The 19,840-nt window shown below is 30.3% G+C and overlaps 2 protein-coding genes across 2 annotated transcripts in view; both read right to left on the bottom strand.

Moving 5' to 3' along the window:
* Window positions 1–10,177: 10,177 nt before the first annotated feature.
* Window positions 10,178–16,687, bottom strand: LOC126768387 (probable serine/threonine-protein kinase clkA). Its single transcript, XM_050486412.1, has 5 exons — window positions 16,680–16,687; window positions 13,831–15,793; window positions 11,902–12,093; window positions 10,914–11,074; window positions 10,178–10,678 (listed from the first exon to the last, which is right to left on the bottom strand). The coding sequence occupies exons 1-5, from the start codon at window positions 16,685–16,687 to the stop codon at window positions 10,447–10,449; spliced, it is 2,556 nt and encodes an 851-aa protein (XP_050342369.1). The 3' UTR covers window positions 10,178–10,446.
* LOC126768844 (protein FAM107B) overlaps window positions 16,526–19,840 on the bottom strand; it is a 30,506-nt gene continuing 27,191 nt past the window's right edge. The window contains exon 4 of the mRNA XM_050487197.1: window positions 16,526–18,726. Coding sequence (XP_050343154.1) covers window positions 18,569–18,726 — 158 coding nt within the window. The 3' untranslated portion in view covers window positions 16,526–18,568. The remainder of the gene's footprint in view (window positions 18,727–19,840) is intronic.

Below are 19,840 nucleotides of genomic sequence, written 5' to 3'. Positions count from 1 at the left end.
AACCGTTCATAAGTAAGGTGTTTGTTACTGCAAAATTATAAATGGAGCCACGTCGGGAGCAATGTCTGAAACGTATAATTGCTTAAAGGAATTTACATCAATTATGTTTGAAATTATGTTGCCTGTCGTCTACACGTGAGTCATTTGCTTTTTCTTTTCGCTATTTATTTAAAAATACGTATTTGATACTCACATTACATATAAACTAAATACACTTTGTGTTTCATTATTTTCATTCTTAATTTGAGGTAATATTTGATTTTGAAATATATGGTTAATATTTATATAAGAACGGTCATTTTTGCATATAATATAACATTTGTATATAATCGATTTGAATACATTAAGAATTTCATTTTTTCCTTTCTGTTAACATTTCGTTAATATCTACATTTGGACCCGGTGGTCACTTTACTTGTAAATTAACTTCAAAGCTCTTGTAAAAGCCTCCTTTCTTTAATTTAGATTAAAATATAGTAATTCATAATTTTATTTATTTTATTATTATATGAAAACATAGTATAAAGTAGTCTATATTTTTTTATTACTGTTTTACGATTTAAGTCTGAGCTAGTATAATTACAAGTACCTACCTAGGTACAAAACATTTCACAGTTAATATGCCACCAAACTATGTAGGTTTGGTGGCATATTAACTGTGAAAGGAGTTTAAGGAGCCAGTGTCATTGGGTAAAGATGTAATTACCAGCAAGTGGCTTTTTTACTTCTCCCTAAAATTAATCAATTAAAAGAAAAAATAAGTCCTGGACTATTGCCCTAGGTACTGTACCTCTCCCTGCGACTGTGAGTACCGAGATTTAAGTATGACTTGGTGTATTTGTGTAGGCAGGTTGAGTATTGTAAAACATTATTATTCAATAAAATGTATACTGTCAACAGCTTCAACGTCCACTTTGAAATAGTAGAGGTGAAATTAAAAAAAAAAACATTCAAAAAATGTTGTCAATTATTTTAGTATTTGTTATAAAACAAATAGAATGAAATTTATTTGTATCATTTGAAATATCAGTAAATTACCTACTGTACCAAAGATGAACTTATACAAAAGCCTTTGAATTATCTTTATTTTTAATAAATCGTTATTACACGCGAATAGCAATGCAAGGGGCGTTGCATGCTGAGGTATATAGATATATTTATACCAAGTGCATGCTGTCAAATGGCGGGCGAAATCGCTTTATGCGGAGTCGCATTAGTATGCTCCTATCCCAATTAAAAAATCCATAAAAATTTTAAATAACCTGCATTGTCCCGTAACGTAACGGAAGAAAAAAAATTAAAACTTTGTCTGTTCCAATATTCAAATATTTGTAATAATTAAACTTTCTGTTCATTTCAAATATCACCAAACTATAGACAGTATAAGTTGTTAGTGTGTCAAGTTTAACACTGATTGCGCGAACTCTGTTGTGAATTCGATTCAGATAATTCAAGGTTTATCCTCGTGATCCACGTATCCGCTGCTATTCACTCGGTGTAACACGCTTTAAATAATATGTGATAGTAGGCAAATATTTAAAATGTACCAACTTATTACGATGTAAAAGACATAAATACAAATAATTTAATTAACCAATATATATTACTTCAGCGTAAGGGATCTTTTTATTTACAGTCAAAAAAAAATCGGCCATGTTGTCTTTGCTTTTCCTTGGTGTTGTTACAAAAATCTTCATTTGAAACCGAACACAGACAATATAAATTACTATGACAACATAAGCTTAGTGTTGCTTGCATCGAGTTGAACCCATGACATCCGGTCTGTGTCAACTAAAGTAATATTAAAGTATTACAATATATTTCCACACAAAAACTGTATATAAAATCCTAGTATAATTTATCTGAATGATTATAAATTTGCCACAACAGAAGTGATAAATCTACAAATCTGACATAGAATTTATCTATAAATAAATATCATGCTCGGTTGAATATTTAGTGAAACTGCTGAGTACCCTAAAGATATGAAATAATACCCTTAGCTGGCTAACTCTCTTTTTACCGGAGATTATTTATTATATAGAGTTGACTCTACAGCAACTTTCTACTGGTAAGAGCCTATTAATGTGTAACGGCTGGCAAAGACGGCTTCATTTCCTGATACAGAGAAGTATTCGGAACAAAATCCATTACACAGCTCGACAGCGAATTGACAGATGTACTGAATATTTATTACAATTTTATCCGTAAATGTTTTAACGATAGTCTACTATGTCACGAGGGACTACATAGGTAATTTATAATGTAATCATATATTTCTGAGCTATTAATTATTATCATTTTTCACTAACTGTTAAGCTAGTGTGATTTTCGTGTTGCCTTCTTCATTCTCGGTCTGTGAGCTACTCGGTTCAAAAACTCACGTCGTTATGCTGCTCAGAGAGAAGTTATTATAGTAAACAAACTTCAGTTTTATGAGAATAAATTAATTTATCTACTTTTAAATTAACATTTAAGGCTTGTCTTTGAATATTGAAATATAATATCGAACTTGTTAAAGTTAATATACAAGAGACACATAATAATAAAATAATTAAAAATGTGTTAGCCTGGTTTAGACTAATATCGATATAAAATTTGCAATTATTGAGTCGTAGGTTGAAGGGTATCACATCTAATAAATTGCAGATATAACAAACGTAACATCTTCCCTTGGTCACCGGCACATCAACAATATCGTCTTCCAAATGTATTTAAATTTAATTTTGTGAGCTTATTTTAAGAGGAAATAACATTTTTTCCCGTCTGTAACTATCACTACAATTCTTGATAACTCTAGATACTATATTATAACGAAATTATTCTTAAGTATGGATATAGAATTACTACTTAACAACGGGTGGGTCCATTCACCTATTAAGAATAAAAATTTTACTTCTAAGCTGACCAAATTAAAATCTGTAATCAGGAATTATGCATATGAATTTCCTTCATGTTAATAATAAAAGTAAAAATCGACAAATCACATATTTACTTAGATAAGTACATTTTTGCATATGTGAAGTTAAGCGTTAAGTGGTTTAAATGGTTATTAACGGTTTTTGTGTTTTAATATGGTATTGCTAAAAACAAAGTGTGTAAGAAGTAAAAAAAATTGTTCTTGTTCAGGATTAGCGTCGATTTCGTATATCTGATGAAAAAACGAAAATAATTGGAAGATCACTCTCGTGTCTATATGTCTGCCATAGCGTATTTTCTCCGAATCCACTGGATGAAAACAGTTGAAATGTGTATAACTTATCTACAATAACGAATCTCCAGAGATTCGTTATTCTCCAGAGGTCGCTAGAGACCGAATCTTTCTAAGATAAATAATAGATGTTACTGTTTTATTTATAAATAATGAGATGTAAACAAATATTATATTATATCAACGTCATGCCACAAGATCGCAGCGCCCGTAGTTAGTGCTAATAAATGTTAACGAACGGTGTTTTCACACATGTTGCAATATCTCCGAAAGTAATACTAGAAAGGAAATGCTTTAAACTATTTTGAAATATGAACGCTGTTTGGGATATTATTTATCCCAAATTTAAAAACATTTGACAGGACATTAATGTGCATAAATTACAATACATTGAGTTCATACATTTTATAGCACTCCTTGGGAATTTAACCATATTGCTTCTGGCTTCATATTGAAAATTGTAAGCAATTACAAAATAAGAACAAAAAATCCTTTCCTAAATTACTTTTAATTATGATTACAATTATCATCTTCATAGTTTATATATTATCAATATTAGCTGTTACCCGCCAGTCAAAATATTACGCTCTTTATTAAAATATGACATTTAATAATAAAACTATGCTTTATTCTATATTACGACGTAACCGGTTTCCAGAGCAGACCTTTCAGTGTGATTGATCAACAAACTTAAATATACACGTAATCTTTTATATTTAAAACATAAAAGATATAATAAAGTTTATTTTAATTGCTGTCATATTAAATAACTTTACCTTTTCAACAATAATATTTTTACATAGTATTATGGAGAACCGAAATACTAATTTTCATAACCTTATCTAGTGGCGTAACTATTGGGTGGCTGGCAAACGGCCACGAACCCCCGACTCGCTGGGGGCCCGAGATGCCGCGCGTTCAGCAGTAGTCTAATATTTTTACCAAAAATTTAGTATAAATTATATTTTTTTATAAGTACTTTAAATTAATCATAGTTAGACATAAATAAAGACCATATAATATTCAAATTATTAAAATTTCGAAGCATTCATAAGAAAAGGATTTTAAAACGCATCCATTGGTTGTTTAATTTTATTGTCACGCTACTTTGGTGGCGCGATATATTTATTTATAAACATTTATTAATAAATATCTTGTTAATTTTAAATTTTTATTTCATTAAAATTATGTGACATTGCTTTCGAAAAAAAAATATTATCAGATATTTAACTAAGCTGCACGCAAGATTAGTAATACTGTTGGTTGACTATAGTATTATATTACTTAAGTAGAGACTAAAATTCTATATTTAAGTAATATATTACTATTTTTACTGGGAAGGCCCCATGCAATGAATTTGCCACGGGCCCCAGATATTATAGTTACTTGGTATTGTTGTGTTCCGGTTTGAAGGGTGAGTGAGCCAGTGTAATTACAGACACAAGGTACTAACATCTTAGTTCCCAAGGTGATGGCGCATTGGCGATGTAAGCGATGGTTAACATTTCTTTCAATGCCAATGTCTATGGGCGGTGGTGACCAATTACCATCAGATGGCCCATTTGCTCGTCCACCTAATTATTCAATAAAAAGTATATATTAACAGTAATCCTAAACCAATATTTCAACGTCTTGCCATTTCATTACTTAACACTTAATTAAAATATATAGAGATTGAATGTGACGTTGCTAGTTAATTTCATGGATATTATATTCATTTCCAATGAAATATAGTAATAAAGTTAATAAGCTAATGTTAATTTTAAAAGTTCTGTCCTTGTTGCTATTACAATTATAAAACAACGTAAAAGCAAGTAAAATAAAATACTAAAACGCCTATGTGTTTTAATGGTACGGCCTCTTTTTATATTACCAAGTTGAGCGACTTGGTGTTATTGAGATAAACGTTGCATTTGATGTTGTATATTATAGTTTATCTCAATGGAAATAGAAATTTTATTTATTTACTTTATTCTCATACGAGCAGTTTATAAATTACCTAGAAATTCAACATTTTTTTATTATATTTAAAAATCATTCTTCATAACTATAATAATTTTAAAACATTAACACAATAATTTCAATGTCTAAAATTATGTCGTTTAATATGCTCATCTCAATACAAAATATTATTTAGTAAAACCATTCATATTGTATCAATACTAAATTAACGCGAAATATGCGATATGCGAATCATCTGATTAAGGGGGCAACGAACTTTTCATATTTGATATGAAACATGCATGTTTATTAATATTAACCAATACAAACTCTTGAAATTACATCGAAAGACATGTAGGTGTAATGTTTGATTATTGCATATATTTAAACGTTTTAATGATTTATTTTTGAAGAAACATTGCTATCATTGTAGCGGGCCAAAAAATTGATAGGGTGCGCAAGTACAAATATCTAGGGACATGGCTTAATGACACCTGGAACTGTGAACTGGAGGTAAAGTCTCGCATAGAAATAGCTCGAAGTGCCTTCTGCGTGTTAAAAAAAATTACTCTGCAATTACAGACTTAAGATCTCTGTGCGCATACGACTCCTACATTGTTACATCTGGCCTATACTTCTTTACGGATGTGAGGCGTGGACAATTGAAGAAGACCTCAAGAAACGTATAGAAGCTTTCGAGATGTAGGCATATAGACGACGTGGCCATTAGTTGGACTCAAAAGGTCTCGAACCTGAAAGTTCTGCGACGCGTCAACCAGAAACGGCAACTTTTGAAGACTGTTAAGAAGAGACTTTTTCGCCTCGCGAAGAACAAGACGACTATTCAAAGCTGACTGCCAACCTTCGCTAGTAGGAGTGGCACTCGAAGAAGAAGAATGATTTGTTAAAGGACATTATTTATAAAGCCCGGTCAATTTAATATTACACACTGATCATATCGTCATACATATCGCCCTCTCATTAAACCCTCAAATTAAGTTAGATAACCCATATATTAAGTAAAGTTTTATAAATTCACACTACAATCCTATAGGAGCGGAGATGTTATAATGTTCAACCGTGAAGCAGCTCTAGTATCAAACATAAGGCAGACTTTTAAATATAAAAGTGAAAAGGGACATGTCCCTTTTAACTTTTATATCTAGAGACAAGTGAACAATAGTCAACTAAATTATAATATAATTAGGCTTTGGGAATATACATACAGAGTTCATATAGAAACAATAGTGTCTATGAATAATCTGTCTACATTTAGATTCAAACTGTCAGTACGCCAAACCTGTTTCCAGGATCGATTACACCACGATTACATGAAATCACTAGCAAACACATCAATTAAGCACATTAACTCAAGGACACATCAAGCACGAATGTAATTTTTTACCGACTTCAAAAAAAGGAGAAAGTTACTTGATGTTTGACGCGTATGTTCGTCTATTCAATTGTATAATTTCATAAACATAATTAGTTTGAGGCTTTACTGCCATTGATAAACAACCTACTCATTTGGTTCTTGTTATAACGTTTAATTAAATAATAAAGTCGATATTATATACATAATGAAGAATATACTTATTTGGTAATCATATTTTAGACTAAAACCTTAATATGAATATTGAGTAAGTATCCTAGAATTCAGGGTTCAACTTAAAATCCTTAAACAATAAATATGATATGGACCAAGTGATAGGTAGGACATTATTAATAAAGCCCAGACATTATAAATAATGCTCTTAATGAGAGCGTTATGATAATCACTGTCTAAAATATTAAATTGACCGGGCTTTATAAACAATGTCCTTTAAGAAAAAGTTGCAATGATTAAATATATGCAATAATCAAATATGACTTTTCGTGTAATTTCAAGAATTTGTATTGGTTAATATTAAGCGTTTCTAATAAAAAACCTATATTTTTAACAAAAATCATAACATACCAACTGCTCCGCGAAGTTTAATCTACGTTAAACGTTTCTGTTAAATACATTTGTGTTACGAAAATAATAATATCAGTCTAATACAAAATAAGATCTTAAAAAGAAATTATTTTGGTATTAATGCACATACTATACTAGTGTAAAATATTAACATATGAATATGTACTGTAATAAATATGTACTCTGGGTAATGTTAGGCTAATTTATTATTCGAACACGCAAGTGCTCTTGTAACATTTTTATTTCTAAAGTTTTTTCTAGTGTCAGCTAAACCTATGGAAATGAGTCACATTTAAAGACACATCGACTGTAGCCTTGGCCTCCACGCAGACTTACGGACTTACTTTACTTTGTACACTGTTTATTGTTTTTTTGCATGTAATTGATTCACGTTGTTCACGTACTACGTTTCGTTCTTGTTTATAATGAGTTTTGAATCGAATTTGTATCTGTACTTCATTATAAAATGTTATAATAGAAGGTATATTTCCTGTTAAAATGTAGGTATATTTGTAGTAGAGATGTTATTATGCTCATAACGTCACTATGCGTTTCCTTTCAGTTACCTTAAAATTAATTTTAATTGTTAAACAATACAAAATCATAAATACCTTTAACATAGAAAGGAAGATCAGAAGAAGAGGAGAGATATTTATAACCAAATTATTTCGATTTTTTTGATTTTAGAAACACCCATTTTTTCAGATTCAGAAGACTTTATTCCATTAATGAAACTTGTTGACACAAGTATAAAGCAATAAGATCAAAGGCTTAACTTTAAGGGCAATTCATAAGTATACAAGAGTATGTAAAGCGTTTCGTGTAATACACAGCCAGTAATTATCAGAAGTCAGAAGTTTTGGATAAATCACAGAATGTCTAGTAAGCGCTATTTCGTTATCAGTTTTCGAGCCAATTCTAGTAAATCCAAAATGTAGAAATTTAAAAGCAGACCTATTAAAACTTTACTATATTTTTATGAATTAAGCAATAAACCTGTGTCCCAGCACTTACTAAAAATTAAATCTAGGACCTTACGGAGCAATACCCTGTATGATACTTTTATTTAATTTCACCGAAACAAGATAATTCGTTTTTTTTTTAGAATTTTAAAACTTTTATATCAACTGTAGTGACTATTATTAAATTAAAAATAAATGCTTCATTTTCAAAGCTTCATTGCCACCATGGCAATATTGCAGGAGGTATTTTATGAAAACAATGTTCGTCATTTGGTTTAAAAATAAATCTTTCTGTGACATCCACATTTATGCCACTGTTGTTAAAAGCGTAAATTAATAGCTAAGTCTCTTCGAGATGCAAAAATTGTTTTTTTTTTCATTATCCGGATCAGTGGATATTCGATAACTTAGTGTTGACTATTTTTTATTAAGTAACTAATTGTAACCCTTTTCTTCGTTATTAAGCCTATGTTATATCTCTATATTCATCAATCAAGTTTAGAGATGTATTTGTGTTTTTTTTGCAATTGTGTCTACCTAATTACTATAAGTACCAGGAACTATAAGTAATATTTGTTTTTATTTAATCTATGTGATTCTAGTTCTAAATATTGCTAAAAGCTATAAACCTCAAAACCTTGTGACACTAGATCAATTTCAATTTCGTAAAATAAATGTATATTTTATCTTCTTGACTTGCCTTGCTTAAGAATAATAATTCAATTTAAATATAAAAAGGTTACTTTATTATAAATGCAGTGAAATAAACAACGCATATTTACGCCACCAACTCGTTTTGAAACTCATATGAATAATAAATTTCAAAAATAACATTTTTCCTTCCTGTAAGAGTAAGTAAAAGGTTTTCGCAAAAAAACATCCTACTTTGATTTTAATAAAAATAATAAATTGTTAATATATCTAGTCTAATAGACTTCAATATTAATCCTACGTGTAAACAAATTACTCATAACTCAACAATTGTAAACAAAGAGCCTTAGAAAAAACTTCAAGCCTTTTTCTTGAGAGGCGAATTCAAGGAATTTTTTTGCATTTGTTTTTTGTGTGGAGCTTATATCACCACCGTATGTATCTACCAACCACATATGTGGCAGATTATCATCATTCGACACATACATGTTTCCTCACGATGTTTTCCTTCACCAAAAAAATTATAATTGTACATTCAATGCGGCATTATGTAATCCCAAAACCAGCGTTTTAATTCGTCGTGGTATCCTTAAAAATGTGAAATAACACTCCTTACCAATATGGTAGTTTGAAGATTAAAGCGGCCTCATAAAATGAAAATTTCACAATGTAATTTCTTAGTGCACATCTAAACTACGAAAGGAACGTCTTCTAAAACGGTTTAAGCTTTGTGTTAATATTCAGATTCGATCAGGGACTTCACTTTTAAACTTATGTCGGTAACGGGAAAGAGAGAGAGTTATATTGTGAAAATTATTGATAAGCAACACATGAATTTAGTTTTCATGAGTGAAAATTTTTCTTTTTCTACTTCAATATTGATATATTTATATCACATTATGAATGAGCACGGAATGAGACTTGTTTAGCAGAGCGTTAGGAAAAGTGCGCGTCCAAGCGCGACCGTGCGTTGATCTCGCTGCGTGCGCGCTGACAATAAGGATTGCTGTTTTATTGGCTATAAGATTTACGACAATATAATTAACGTCTTAATTCATACGTTTTTTATTCCTTAATTTATTTCCTGTTTTAGTAAAGCATATCGCTATGACATGGCATGACAAAAAATGATTTCTTTCTTAAAATATTTATTTTATTTACAATAATAATATAATTTGCTTATTTATAAATAGAATGAATAGCATTAAATAAATTATGTAAGATTAAACTAAGCATACATTTATGTATAAATAAAGAAAATACGATCTTAAGAACTTATTATGTCTTCATTTTATTGCATACATAATTAAAAATAATAAGATTTTGGCACAGCAATTTTTTTAATACCAAATACAAAATTATACTGAAAAAATCATAGTGTAGAAAATATATTGTATATGTATTAACTTACTTTTTAATATGTCTACAATACTAAAAAAAATGCATGGATTATGAATATCGCCTATCTAATCCTAATAATTACTAGAGTATGTATAATAAAAATTTGAAACTCACATTTAAAAAGGGTCTCAATCAATCGGAAAATAAGTTAATGATGTCCGGTTATCATTAATTTGTTATAATTATACCATTGGGTGGTTCTCTCGGCGCTTTGATTTTTGGATAAATTAGCACATTAAGAAAGATAAAATTAGGTGTTTGGTACGAGACACTAAATTGAAGCTGAAACGTTGTCCCGTGCCTTTAAATTTTCTATAGTTAAACTAACATTTGCCAGTTCTTTTACAATAATTTTCAAATTCACTTTCACTGTCATCTTCTTCGAAATCATCGCGGTACCTCTGTGGGGAGCGAATATCTGAAGGGTAAGGTCTCCTGGGTCTTTGGTTATGATAGGGAAAAGATGGTCTTCTATTTGGCACACGTCTCCTGTTGCGATCTTGATATGTCATGCGTGATGGTCTTTTGGACGGTGCACGGGGTCGGTTACGAGAACTGTAAGTTATAAAATATAATTAACCACGTGAAACTATAATTACTAATAGTAATATATTAAAAAGAATTGCAGTAAACATCCGATTATGCTCAGGTTAATTATTTGATATATTTGTATATGTTCGTTCTCATATACAACCTGCATAGAAGCAGCATGGTGAAATAAACTCAAAGCCTTCTCGAGAGTGAGGAGTCCTTAGCCTTATAAAAATGGTAATCTCATATTTTTGGTTACCTTTTTGGACGTTTATAAACCGGTCTTTTAGAGTCTGGACGGGAATAATAGTCATCTTCATCTGACTCCAACTCATTGTCATCGTGAGGTTTCGTGTGATGAAAGACGGGTCTTATTTGCGGAATATGCAATGGATACGGTTTCATTATTGGCACTTGTACCTGTAACATAAGTTTAAATAAAAAAGGGTTATTTGGGATATGAAAATCTGTTCTCGAAATCAGCTTTACTTAAATTATTCAGTGACCATTAATCATATCTTAATTACAGATATTACAATATAGTTATGAGTATATTAGTATCTTCGCTTTTGTTTTATATGTCTACATAACCTATTTATAAGTAGATAGATAGTGACTAGGTCAGCGTGGCCCAATACATCTATTTAGCAATGAAATCCTAAGACAAGAGGTTCTTTGAGTTTCAAAGATTTCTCGTTCTTATTAATATTGCACAGATATTGATAATGATGACACGCCTGTCAGGCGTTGTCGATCATAATTAATCTTATCATACTTGCAAATATGGTTTCGCTAAAATAAAAACAAAGACAGCTTAGCCAATTTATTATCTGTATTAGAGTATAAAGAGTAATTTTACAAAAAATCTTATGATACCATTTATTTTTCTTTTAACCTACGTTCAAATAATACAAATTCCGTAAATATTTCCCTTCAGCCGAACTATATTTAGACAATCTGACCTTAAACACTTGGTAAAAACATAAATATATAATTATACTGTTACACAATTAATAAGCATAATACGAAAATGTGATGAAATTGCAACTACATGATTGTGCTCCAAAAATATAAATACTGATTCAGTGCTTGTGATGGTGAAACGTTTTATTTACATAAACGACTACAATGTAAATTTATATATAAATATATTTTACTCGTTAGACATATTTGTGATTAAAATCGTATTTTAATATATGTTATGAATAATCAAAATATCTAGAAATAGACCAATACATAAAACACACCTGTTTTTCAACAGGTACAGGAACTAGCTTCTCTATAGGATAAGGAACCTTTTTGATAACCGGGTACGGCACTGGCTTCTCGATAGGCACGGTTATCTCCCTTACAACCGGCACAGCGACCGGTTTTGGTATCGGAATTTTTACCGGGTAAGGTTGCGGCACCGGCACGATTACCGGACGCGGCACTTCTATCTGTAAGTCGATTATTAAAGAAAACTAAGTGTGCGGTAGAACCAAAACCACTAATATAAACCAAATTTGTATTTGCATAATTTGAAATGTGAAAATGCTTAAACGTGCATTCGTGCAATATCATATTCAATAATCAACGAAATATGTAATCATGCAATTTATACCTTTGTATGTACATCGTGCATCTGTATATATAAAAATGGTGAAACAAAATTATATTAATAAAACATTTGCATAAAATAATTGAAATAACACCTAGTACTTTTATTAAATAAGAATAATTAAAACGAATATAAAAAGTATCCCTACATTGCAAAATGTTGAACGAATCTACGATGGATGGATTTTCAATATATAAATTATTAATAAATATATGGATCAACAAAGTACGAGAAGAGAAAACTATATACCTAGGTATATCTTTTAACAATCAACTTCATTCCATGGACAAAAAGATTTTCATCTTACTCATCATTTGACTGATTCATATTATATATATATATTTGACTACATATTATAAAGCAAAGTCCCCCGCCGCGTCTGTCTATCTGTCTGAACGCGGTAAACTCAAGAACTTCCAAACTGATTTTCTTACGATTTCGGACGGGACAGGACAGGACGGGAACTAAGTTGAATAAAAGATAATGTTTCAAATATTCATAACGCTCAGCGGGAGCAATAGATAATTGAATGCAGAATAGAGAAATAGACCACCTAACCTAATTCAAATGGTCATGACAGCCCGTCGTCACATTTTTTAAAAATATTGATTTCCTATTCTTTGCGCCGTCAATGCACCGCTAATAAAAGTAATTAAACTGGCTCACTCACTATTGATAAAAATAATATTCGTCTCATATTACAATTAATACTTTAGTTTGTAAACAACTATTTTATCTTGGAGTTAAATTATATAATATATTAGATTATATTTACCTAGGCAATTTACCTAACAATAGACTGTATATTTTTATGATTGTAGTGAAACTTTGATTCGATAAATAATCATACTATTTTTATAGACGTAGGTACGCAAAAAAAGAAGCTTTCGCTATATTTTTACGGCAGATATGTACTTATACTTACTATGTAAAGTAATTGTACTGTTGACAGCCTATAACTAGGAAAATTTATTTGTAATAAATGAGAAATTAATCTTTCTATCCAATAATTTTTTATTGTTTATTTAATAGCCTTATGAATATAACAATATAGAAAATTAAAAAGTTCTTAATGGTGTACTACCGTTATGAATAGGTACCTATTTGAATAATTCATTGTAATATGACGACTGCAAATAGTCAATCTTTGTTTTCTCCTTTCTCAAAACATAAATTATCACACGGTTTTATATATAATAAAATGTTTTGTATAATATTGATAACCTTAAATCTAATAAAAACATAGGTTCGATTTTATTATTTATATTTTAATATTTAATAAAAAAGACCTGTTGACTATGTTGTAGAAAGAAACATAATATCTATCAAAAGTAGATCATGGTGTTGAATTTCGCATTTCACCTACTAAACGTGTAATCATATAGGCGAATCATCTTACTGACCACGAGCTAACGAAGAAAATAGTGCGCGACGCGAGAAGTCTGCCTACACGATCCGCATTCCGTCAACTATTTTTTATTGATTAATTACATAAACGATGATCAGGCATTTGAAGTATTCCAAGCCAGTGCACACATAAAATTTTACAATCTACTAAATCTTGTATGTTACTTACCGGGTAAGGCTTTGGAAGAGGTACGTGGACGGGTTTTGTTTCTGATGCATAAGTTTCGTATTCCCGATTGGAGTCTCTAAGCTTCGATTTCAAGTAGTTTTGCCGCCATTTCTGAACTAGTTTTTTGTAATCTATGTCTTCAGCAAAATCATTATAGCTTGGCTTAAACGTCGGTATATAAGAGGGATGTGAGGTATCATGATTTCTTAGCCCTAGCAAATCTTCTTCGGACTTAAACCTTGTGTTAAAAATATTTTTTGTCCAATCCAATTGTTCTTTATCATCATTATCTTTATACAGTTTGTATGTGTTGGAAAACGAAAAATCGTTTAGTTTATTATCAAAGTACTTTCCATTTTTTAAATTCTGATGTCTTTTTGGAATGTGCACTACCTCATCGTTAATCTCATCCTTATAGACGGGATTTTTAGGGTGATTTTTGTACGGCGAATAATCAGTTGTCTTAAAAATATTTCCCCAGTGAGAACTAGTACTAGGAACATCGGAATACAAGTTTTTAAAAGAATTTAAATAATCTTCGGAAGGTTTATACTTATCATTGTAACTATTTGAAACTATGCCATAGCTTTCAATATCAAAAGGAGATTTTACGCTTTGTGTATGTTTCATTCCAGAAAAATCTTTATCAGGAAAATTATAGCCTACGTAATCCAAATTACTACTTGCTGGAGCAACTTCATCAATGCTGCTATTGAATGGCTTCTTTGGCGCACCATTATCAAATCTAAAACTTGTTGTACTATAATTTGTAGAATAATCATATCCTTTGGTTGGTATGGTATGGTATGGTCTGGACTTTTTACCATCATTATTATTGTTATTTAAATTCCACGGCTTAGTCTTTATTTTATCTTTATACTCACTTTTATTTCTATTATTTTTAAAATTGATTTTAATATCGCCAACATCTTCGGTTGAAAAATAATTCGGTTCCGAAAATTCATTTTCACTCTTTGTTTTTTCATCTTTGTAATTATAATTGTTTTTTAATAGTTGTTCTTCTTTGAGATCGGTCTTGGTATAACTTTTATAAGGGCTTAAATTTGTATCAATTGCAACATTGTTATGTAAATCTAAATTTAAAGGTTTTTGATCTTGAAAATTTGTATCAACACTGGTAGGATAGTAATTTTTAATATGAGTAAAATCTACAACCTTTGGAAATTTAAGTGATGATGAAATATCCGTGGAATGAGATTTAGATGGATAATTGGGATAATTGTTGTTAAGGTTTTTAAATGCCGCATCATTATTTAAAGTAGGTGAAATACTTCCATATATATTATGATCTGTGTGATTAAAATTTTCAAAATGTTTACTTTTACCCTTCGAACTTATCTTCGTTCCATAACTAGGAGAATTATTATTATTGGTATTTAGGTATACCTCTTTTGTTTCACCATTTTGATTTTGGTCACTACTTCCATCCTGGTTTTGAGACGTAAAAACGTTTTGTGGTCCAAATTGATACGACTGACCACTTTGGTATCCGTCACTACTAATACTAAAAGAACCTACGTCCGGCTGAGGATCATAGTAACTACCCAATCCTGTAGACTCTAAAGCTGAAGGAAATGCCGGTGCGTATAATCGTGTGGAAGATTCCTGTTTAGTATTTGTCAGGTAATTGGCATAGTCAGGAGAACTTGGAACGAAACCCTCGTAAGAGCCGACATCATTAAAGCCAAAAGTAGAGTACGTTAGCACATTCGGTTGCGGGGTCGACTCTGCTGCGTCATTGTTAATGCGTTTTTTCTTAGATTTCTTTCCATCGGCGTTTTGTAATATGACTAATGTAATTAAAGTAGCCCGAATTAACTTGGTATACATATCGATCACTGGTACCGTAACCACACATATAGCATTGTCCGAAAGCGTGGACAGTAGAAGGTGTCCGAGTAGCGACTGAACTAATAGAACGCTGAACGGTCTCGATTCGTGCCTGGGGCGTAGAACTAACTACTAACGTGACTCTCAGGTTGTCCTACGAAAACGAAAGCGTTTACGCTTTGTGAACCCGGCAAATTTCCCCCGATCATTATCATTGTTTGCTAATAGCATTGAATTAATTTTAATAATTCATAAAATTATCATGTACCATTAATTTTTCGTGACATTATATTCCCTTCCTGCACTTATATCGCACACAGAAATGAAATGATTTATAATTGACATAATACTGTTTGTTTTTCCGTGATACTGTTTATTCATAATTAAGATTATAACGTTACTTTTATACAAAATAGCAATTTCTCTAACGATAAGAGATTAATATTTATGTAGTAACTCGCAACGACGAACAAACGAAACGACTTTTCTTCTCGCCATTGGACAAAGTAAAACTAACCTTTGGTGTGATACCGTTGTACCGAAAATACTCAATTTTTATTGATATATTATAGAAGTGCTTCATTTATTTATCTAAATAATAATTCTCATTAACAGAATACGCCTTCGTAGATTAGTTATCTAAAAATAAATAATTGTAATCAACAGTATCAGAATTTATATAAGAGTACTTACGATAAAAGCATTAAAAAATATTAATTCTAATATGTTGAGCGCTCACACGTCTAATGCACTACCGAAATATTTTGTAAAGAAAATCACCATTAAGATTTCGATTAACAAACCGATGAATGTTTTGAGGAAGGGTGAATACAAAATGCCGATGTGCTAAAACTCATTTATTATTCTATGTAAATGATCAAACTTTGATACATTTTCATTGTAAACTTTATGAAGAATTAAATCACTTAAATACTAGATTAGTCACATAATATCAAACTTAAAATGGCCACGACACACAGCTCTCAAGCCGAAGCTACCTCTTCATATTTTGAAGGCGATCTTTGTACTAAGTCAATCTAATATAAATAATAAACATTACAATTTGACAAAAACTAAATTCATAAGGAGGATGTGAAAGAATAACAAGTGAATTTATTTTCGATTTCATATTCAGTGAGAGACATCATCCTTTAAATAAATACAATTTAATTATAACCTCCTGAAATTAAATAACAATCAATTCATAGGCACAATGGGGAGAGAATTTTTATTTTCTTATAAAACATTAATCTTCTATTTCTTTCTTACATAAAACCAAGACAATGTGCAAGAGCGAGATAAAAAAAATACAATATTTTATGGTGACCTGACAATGGTAATAAGTTTGACAACTAAAAAAATATTTTAAAGTATTGACAATGTAACGTTATGTCGATTGCCGTACTCCATTGAAAAAATATTTATATTCTAGTATGAAAACTATTTAATGTTATAGTTCAAACTATTTTAAATGTATCAGAGATTCTATAATTCATTACATATTTATAAAATATTTATATATTTAGGATGTTCGAAGCAGATACTGCAATCACGTTGTTAAATATATGAACTAATTTGTTATATTGAAAAAAAAAAAAAAAAACAAAATATTTTCAGTCAAAAAACAGAAGTCGAGCAATAAGAGGAAATGTTAAAAGTACCGTAAAATGTATGAATGCAGCGTCCGCTTAGAACATACTCGTATTGCTTTTCATGAGAACCGCTACGTACTATTAGAAGTTTTACACAAATATGCTCTTTAGGTATTACATAAAAATACAAAAATATTTCTCATTTCTATCACTTTCATGAACACTTCGATATAAATTATTAACTGGACAACTATTTGGTACATGGGAAAGATAACATTTATTAAAATTGGTATGGGAATAATTCTGTGTAGAAGTTAATTTTTACTAATTTTCATAAGAACTCTACTTTAATAAATATGATAATATAATCAATTTTATTTTAATCTTCAAGTCTAAGCCGTAATGTATTGTTTTAACATCTAACTACACTCTATACGTTTTAGTCAAAAATGTATAATGATGATAATATAATCTATGTATATAATATAGTGATAAGACCTACAGAATCATAAATGTGCCTTACGAGAATAGTGAACGATTATAGATGACCACGATGAAATGTTAGTATTGCGACGTTAAAAAGTTTAGAAAAATATTTTTTTCTCTTGTTGAAGACGACGATACCCTTATTGTTACAGCTCACGCAGTCGTTTCCTCAGTCAATGGTTTGTTATTAACATAATACATCAATTCACGTCAAATTATATCTTCAACATCGTAACTATAATTTTTAAACAAAAAATATATTCAATCGATTAAAAATGTATACCAAAACGAAACAAAATGTTTAATAATTATCGATTATTTTACAGGATAAAACTATCTATATAAAAAAGTTTATTTTTGTGACACTTTTAGTGACTTAGTTTCAATGACAAACAATAAACACCGTATTCCTATCTAACTATACAATCATTAAAATTATAAACAAACAATTACAAGCTTTGCATTCAAAGCATAGGCATATACCTACAATCTCGCGCATCTTACGTCATTCTTCGAAACCCAAAACCGTTACAAGTCGAAAATATTTATGACAGCTGCTTTTTATTACGCTTCGTCACACCAGCGACATCTGTATATCTTTACGAAGATTAGTAAATATGGCGTGTCGATATTTAACTACAATAACAGATGGCGCTGTAATCGATGATTGGTAACTTCGACAACAAAATAGTATAAGATTTTTTATAAATCCTTATTCGATAATCATTTTCATTATAAATGTTTCGGAATCAAATATATGATTAATATATGATTATGAATTGCGTTTTATTTGGAATGTCAAATAAAACCTAATGCGCAGATGCAGCGGGAGATGGCGTCGGTGCGGCGTGTCGCAGACGAGCACGAACTTGTTGTAGCGTTGGATTTGTACCGGCTTCTATTTCTTCCGTACTTTGTTCTGCTTGTTCGAGACGCCTCGCTCTTTCTGCGATTGCTCGTTCTAGTTCTGAAATAAAAATTATTATATCACCGTTATGAATCATTCATCACCGTCACCAGTACACTTATATAGTACCTGGAATTTGTAAGACAAAACAAAATGTTGCAATAAAAACACATTTAATTATTGCAATTTTAATTCGCTCATATGTAATTTAGATACTAAAAATAAAATTAATGCAAATATTTCGAATCTAGAACGTAAACATCTGTAATTAGCCAAGCAAGCGTTAATTAAAACGCTACAAGGTCTACCTTGCAAGTAGTTGCATTTTTAACCTTCGGTTTAATTGTTGGAGATAGCATAAATTATGATGAATTATATTTACGAAGAAAAGTACGATCATAACGACGACTATTTTATTATTTGTTAACGACATCAAAGTAAGTAAAAGAATAAAACCAGCATTTACGTTATATTCTAGATTTATAACACGGCACGCTAAAGGGAATATTTTGTTGACCTCGCAATCGTGTGAACTAATCTGCAATATTATCTATACGATGTTTTGGCAAACAAAAAAAAAACAACTTCAAATTTCAGCGCGATAATTACGTAGGTATATAGAATGAATACCAATATATAATAACTAAATTTACTGTGTAATAAAGTAAACTCGATCTGTCATAAAGCCGACAAAAATAGTAAAATAGTGTTAGTGAATATTTCTGCAGATTCAATTTTCAAGGACAAAGTTACAAGCATTTTTTTATTTTTTTTTCATTTTGATAGTTACTGATCTAAGAGAATACTCTTCGATGCAAAATTTATAATAGATACAAATATCGACCGCTTATTTTTGCTTCTATTTACAAACGTTACTTTTTTCAAAAGAAGTTAAATAACAAAAAATATAGGTACATGCAAGGACAAAAAGTCAACCTTCCTGTCGTAACTTCATTAATCATATTCTTATAATGATCACAACATTATTATGCATAAAATTATATAGTCTGAGAAGACAATGTAACATAGAGACATAACCTCAGTTGAACTTCAGCTAATCTATTTAAAAAAAAGCAACAGACGTTGTCTTTTCCTCAATGAAAATGAATTCCTCATTACACTTCTAAGTATTATCTTTAAAAGGTACATTTTAGAGGTAATTTGTATCTCAAGA

This window comes from Nymphalis io, chromosome 5 (assembly GCF_905147045.1).
Source record: "Nymphalis io chromosome 5, ilAglIoxx1.1, whole genome shotgun sequence".
Classification (NCBI taxonomy): Eukaryota; Metazoa; Arthropoda; class Insecta; order Lepidoptera; family Nymphalidae; genus Nymphalis; species Nymphalis io.
The sequence above is the reverse complement of the archived record's forward strand: the minus strand, read 5'-3'. Positions and strand labels throughout refer to the sequence as shown.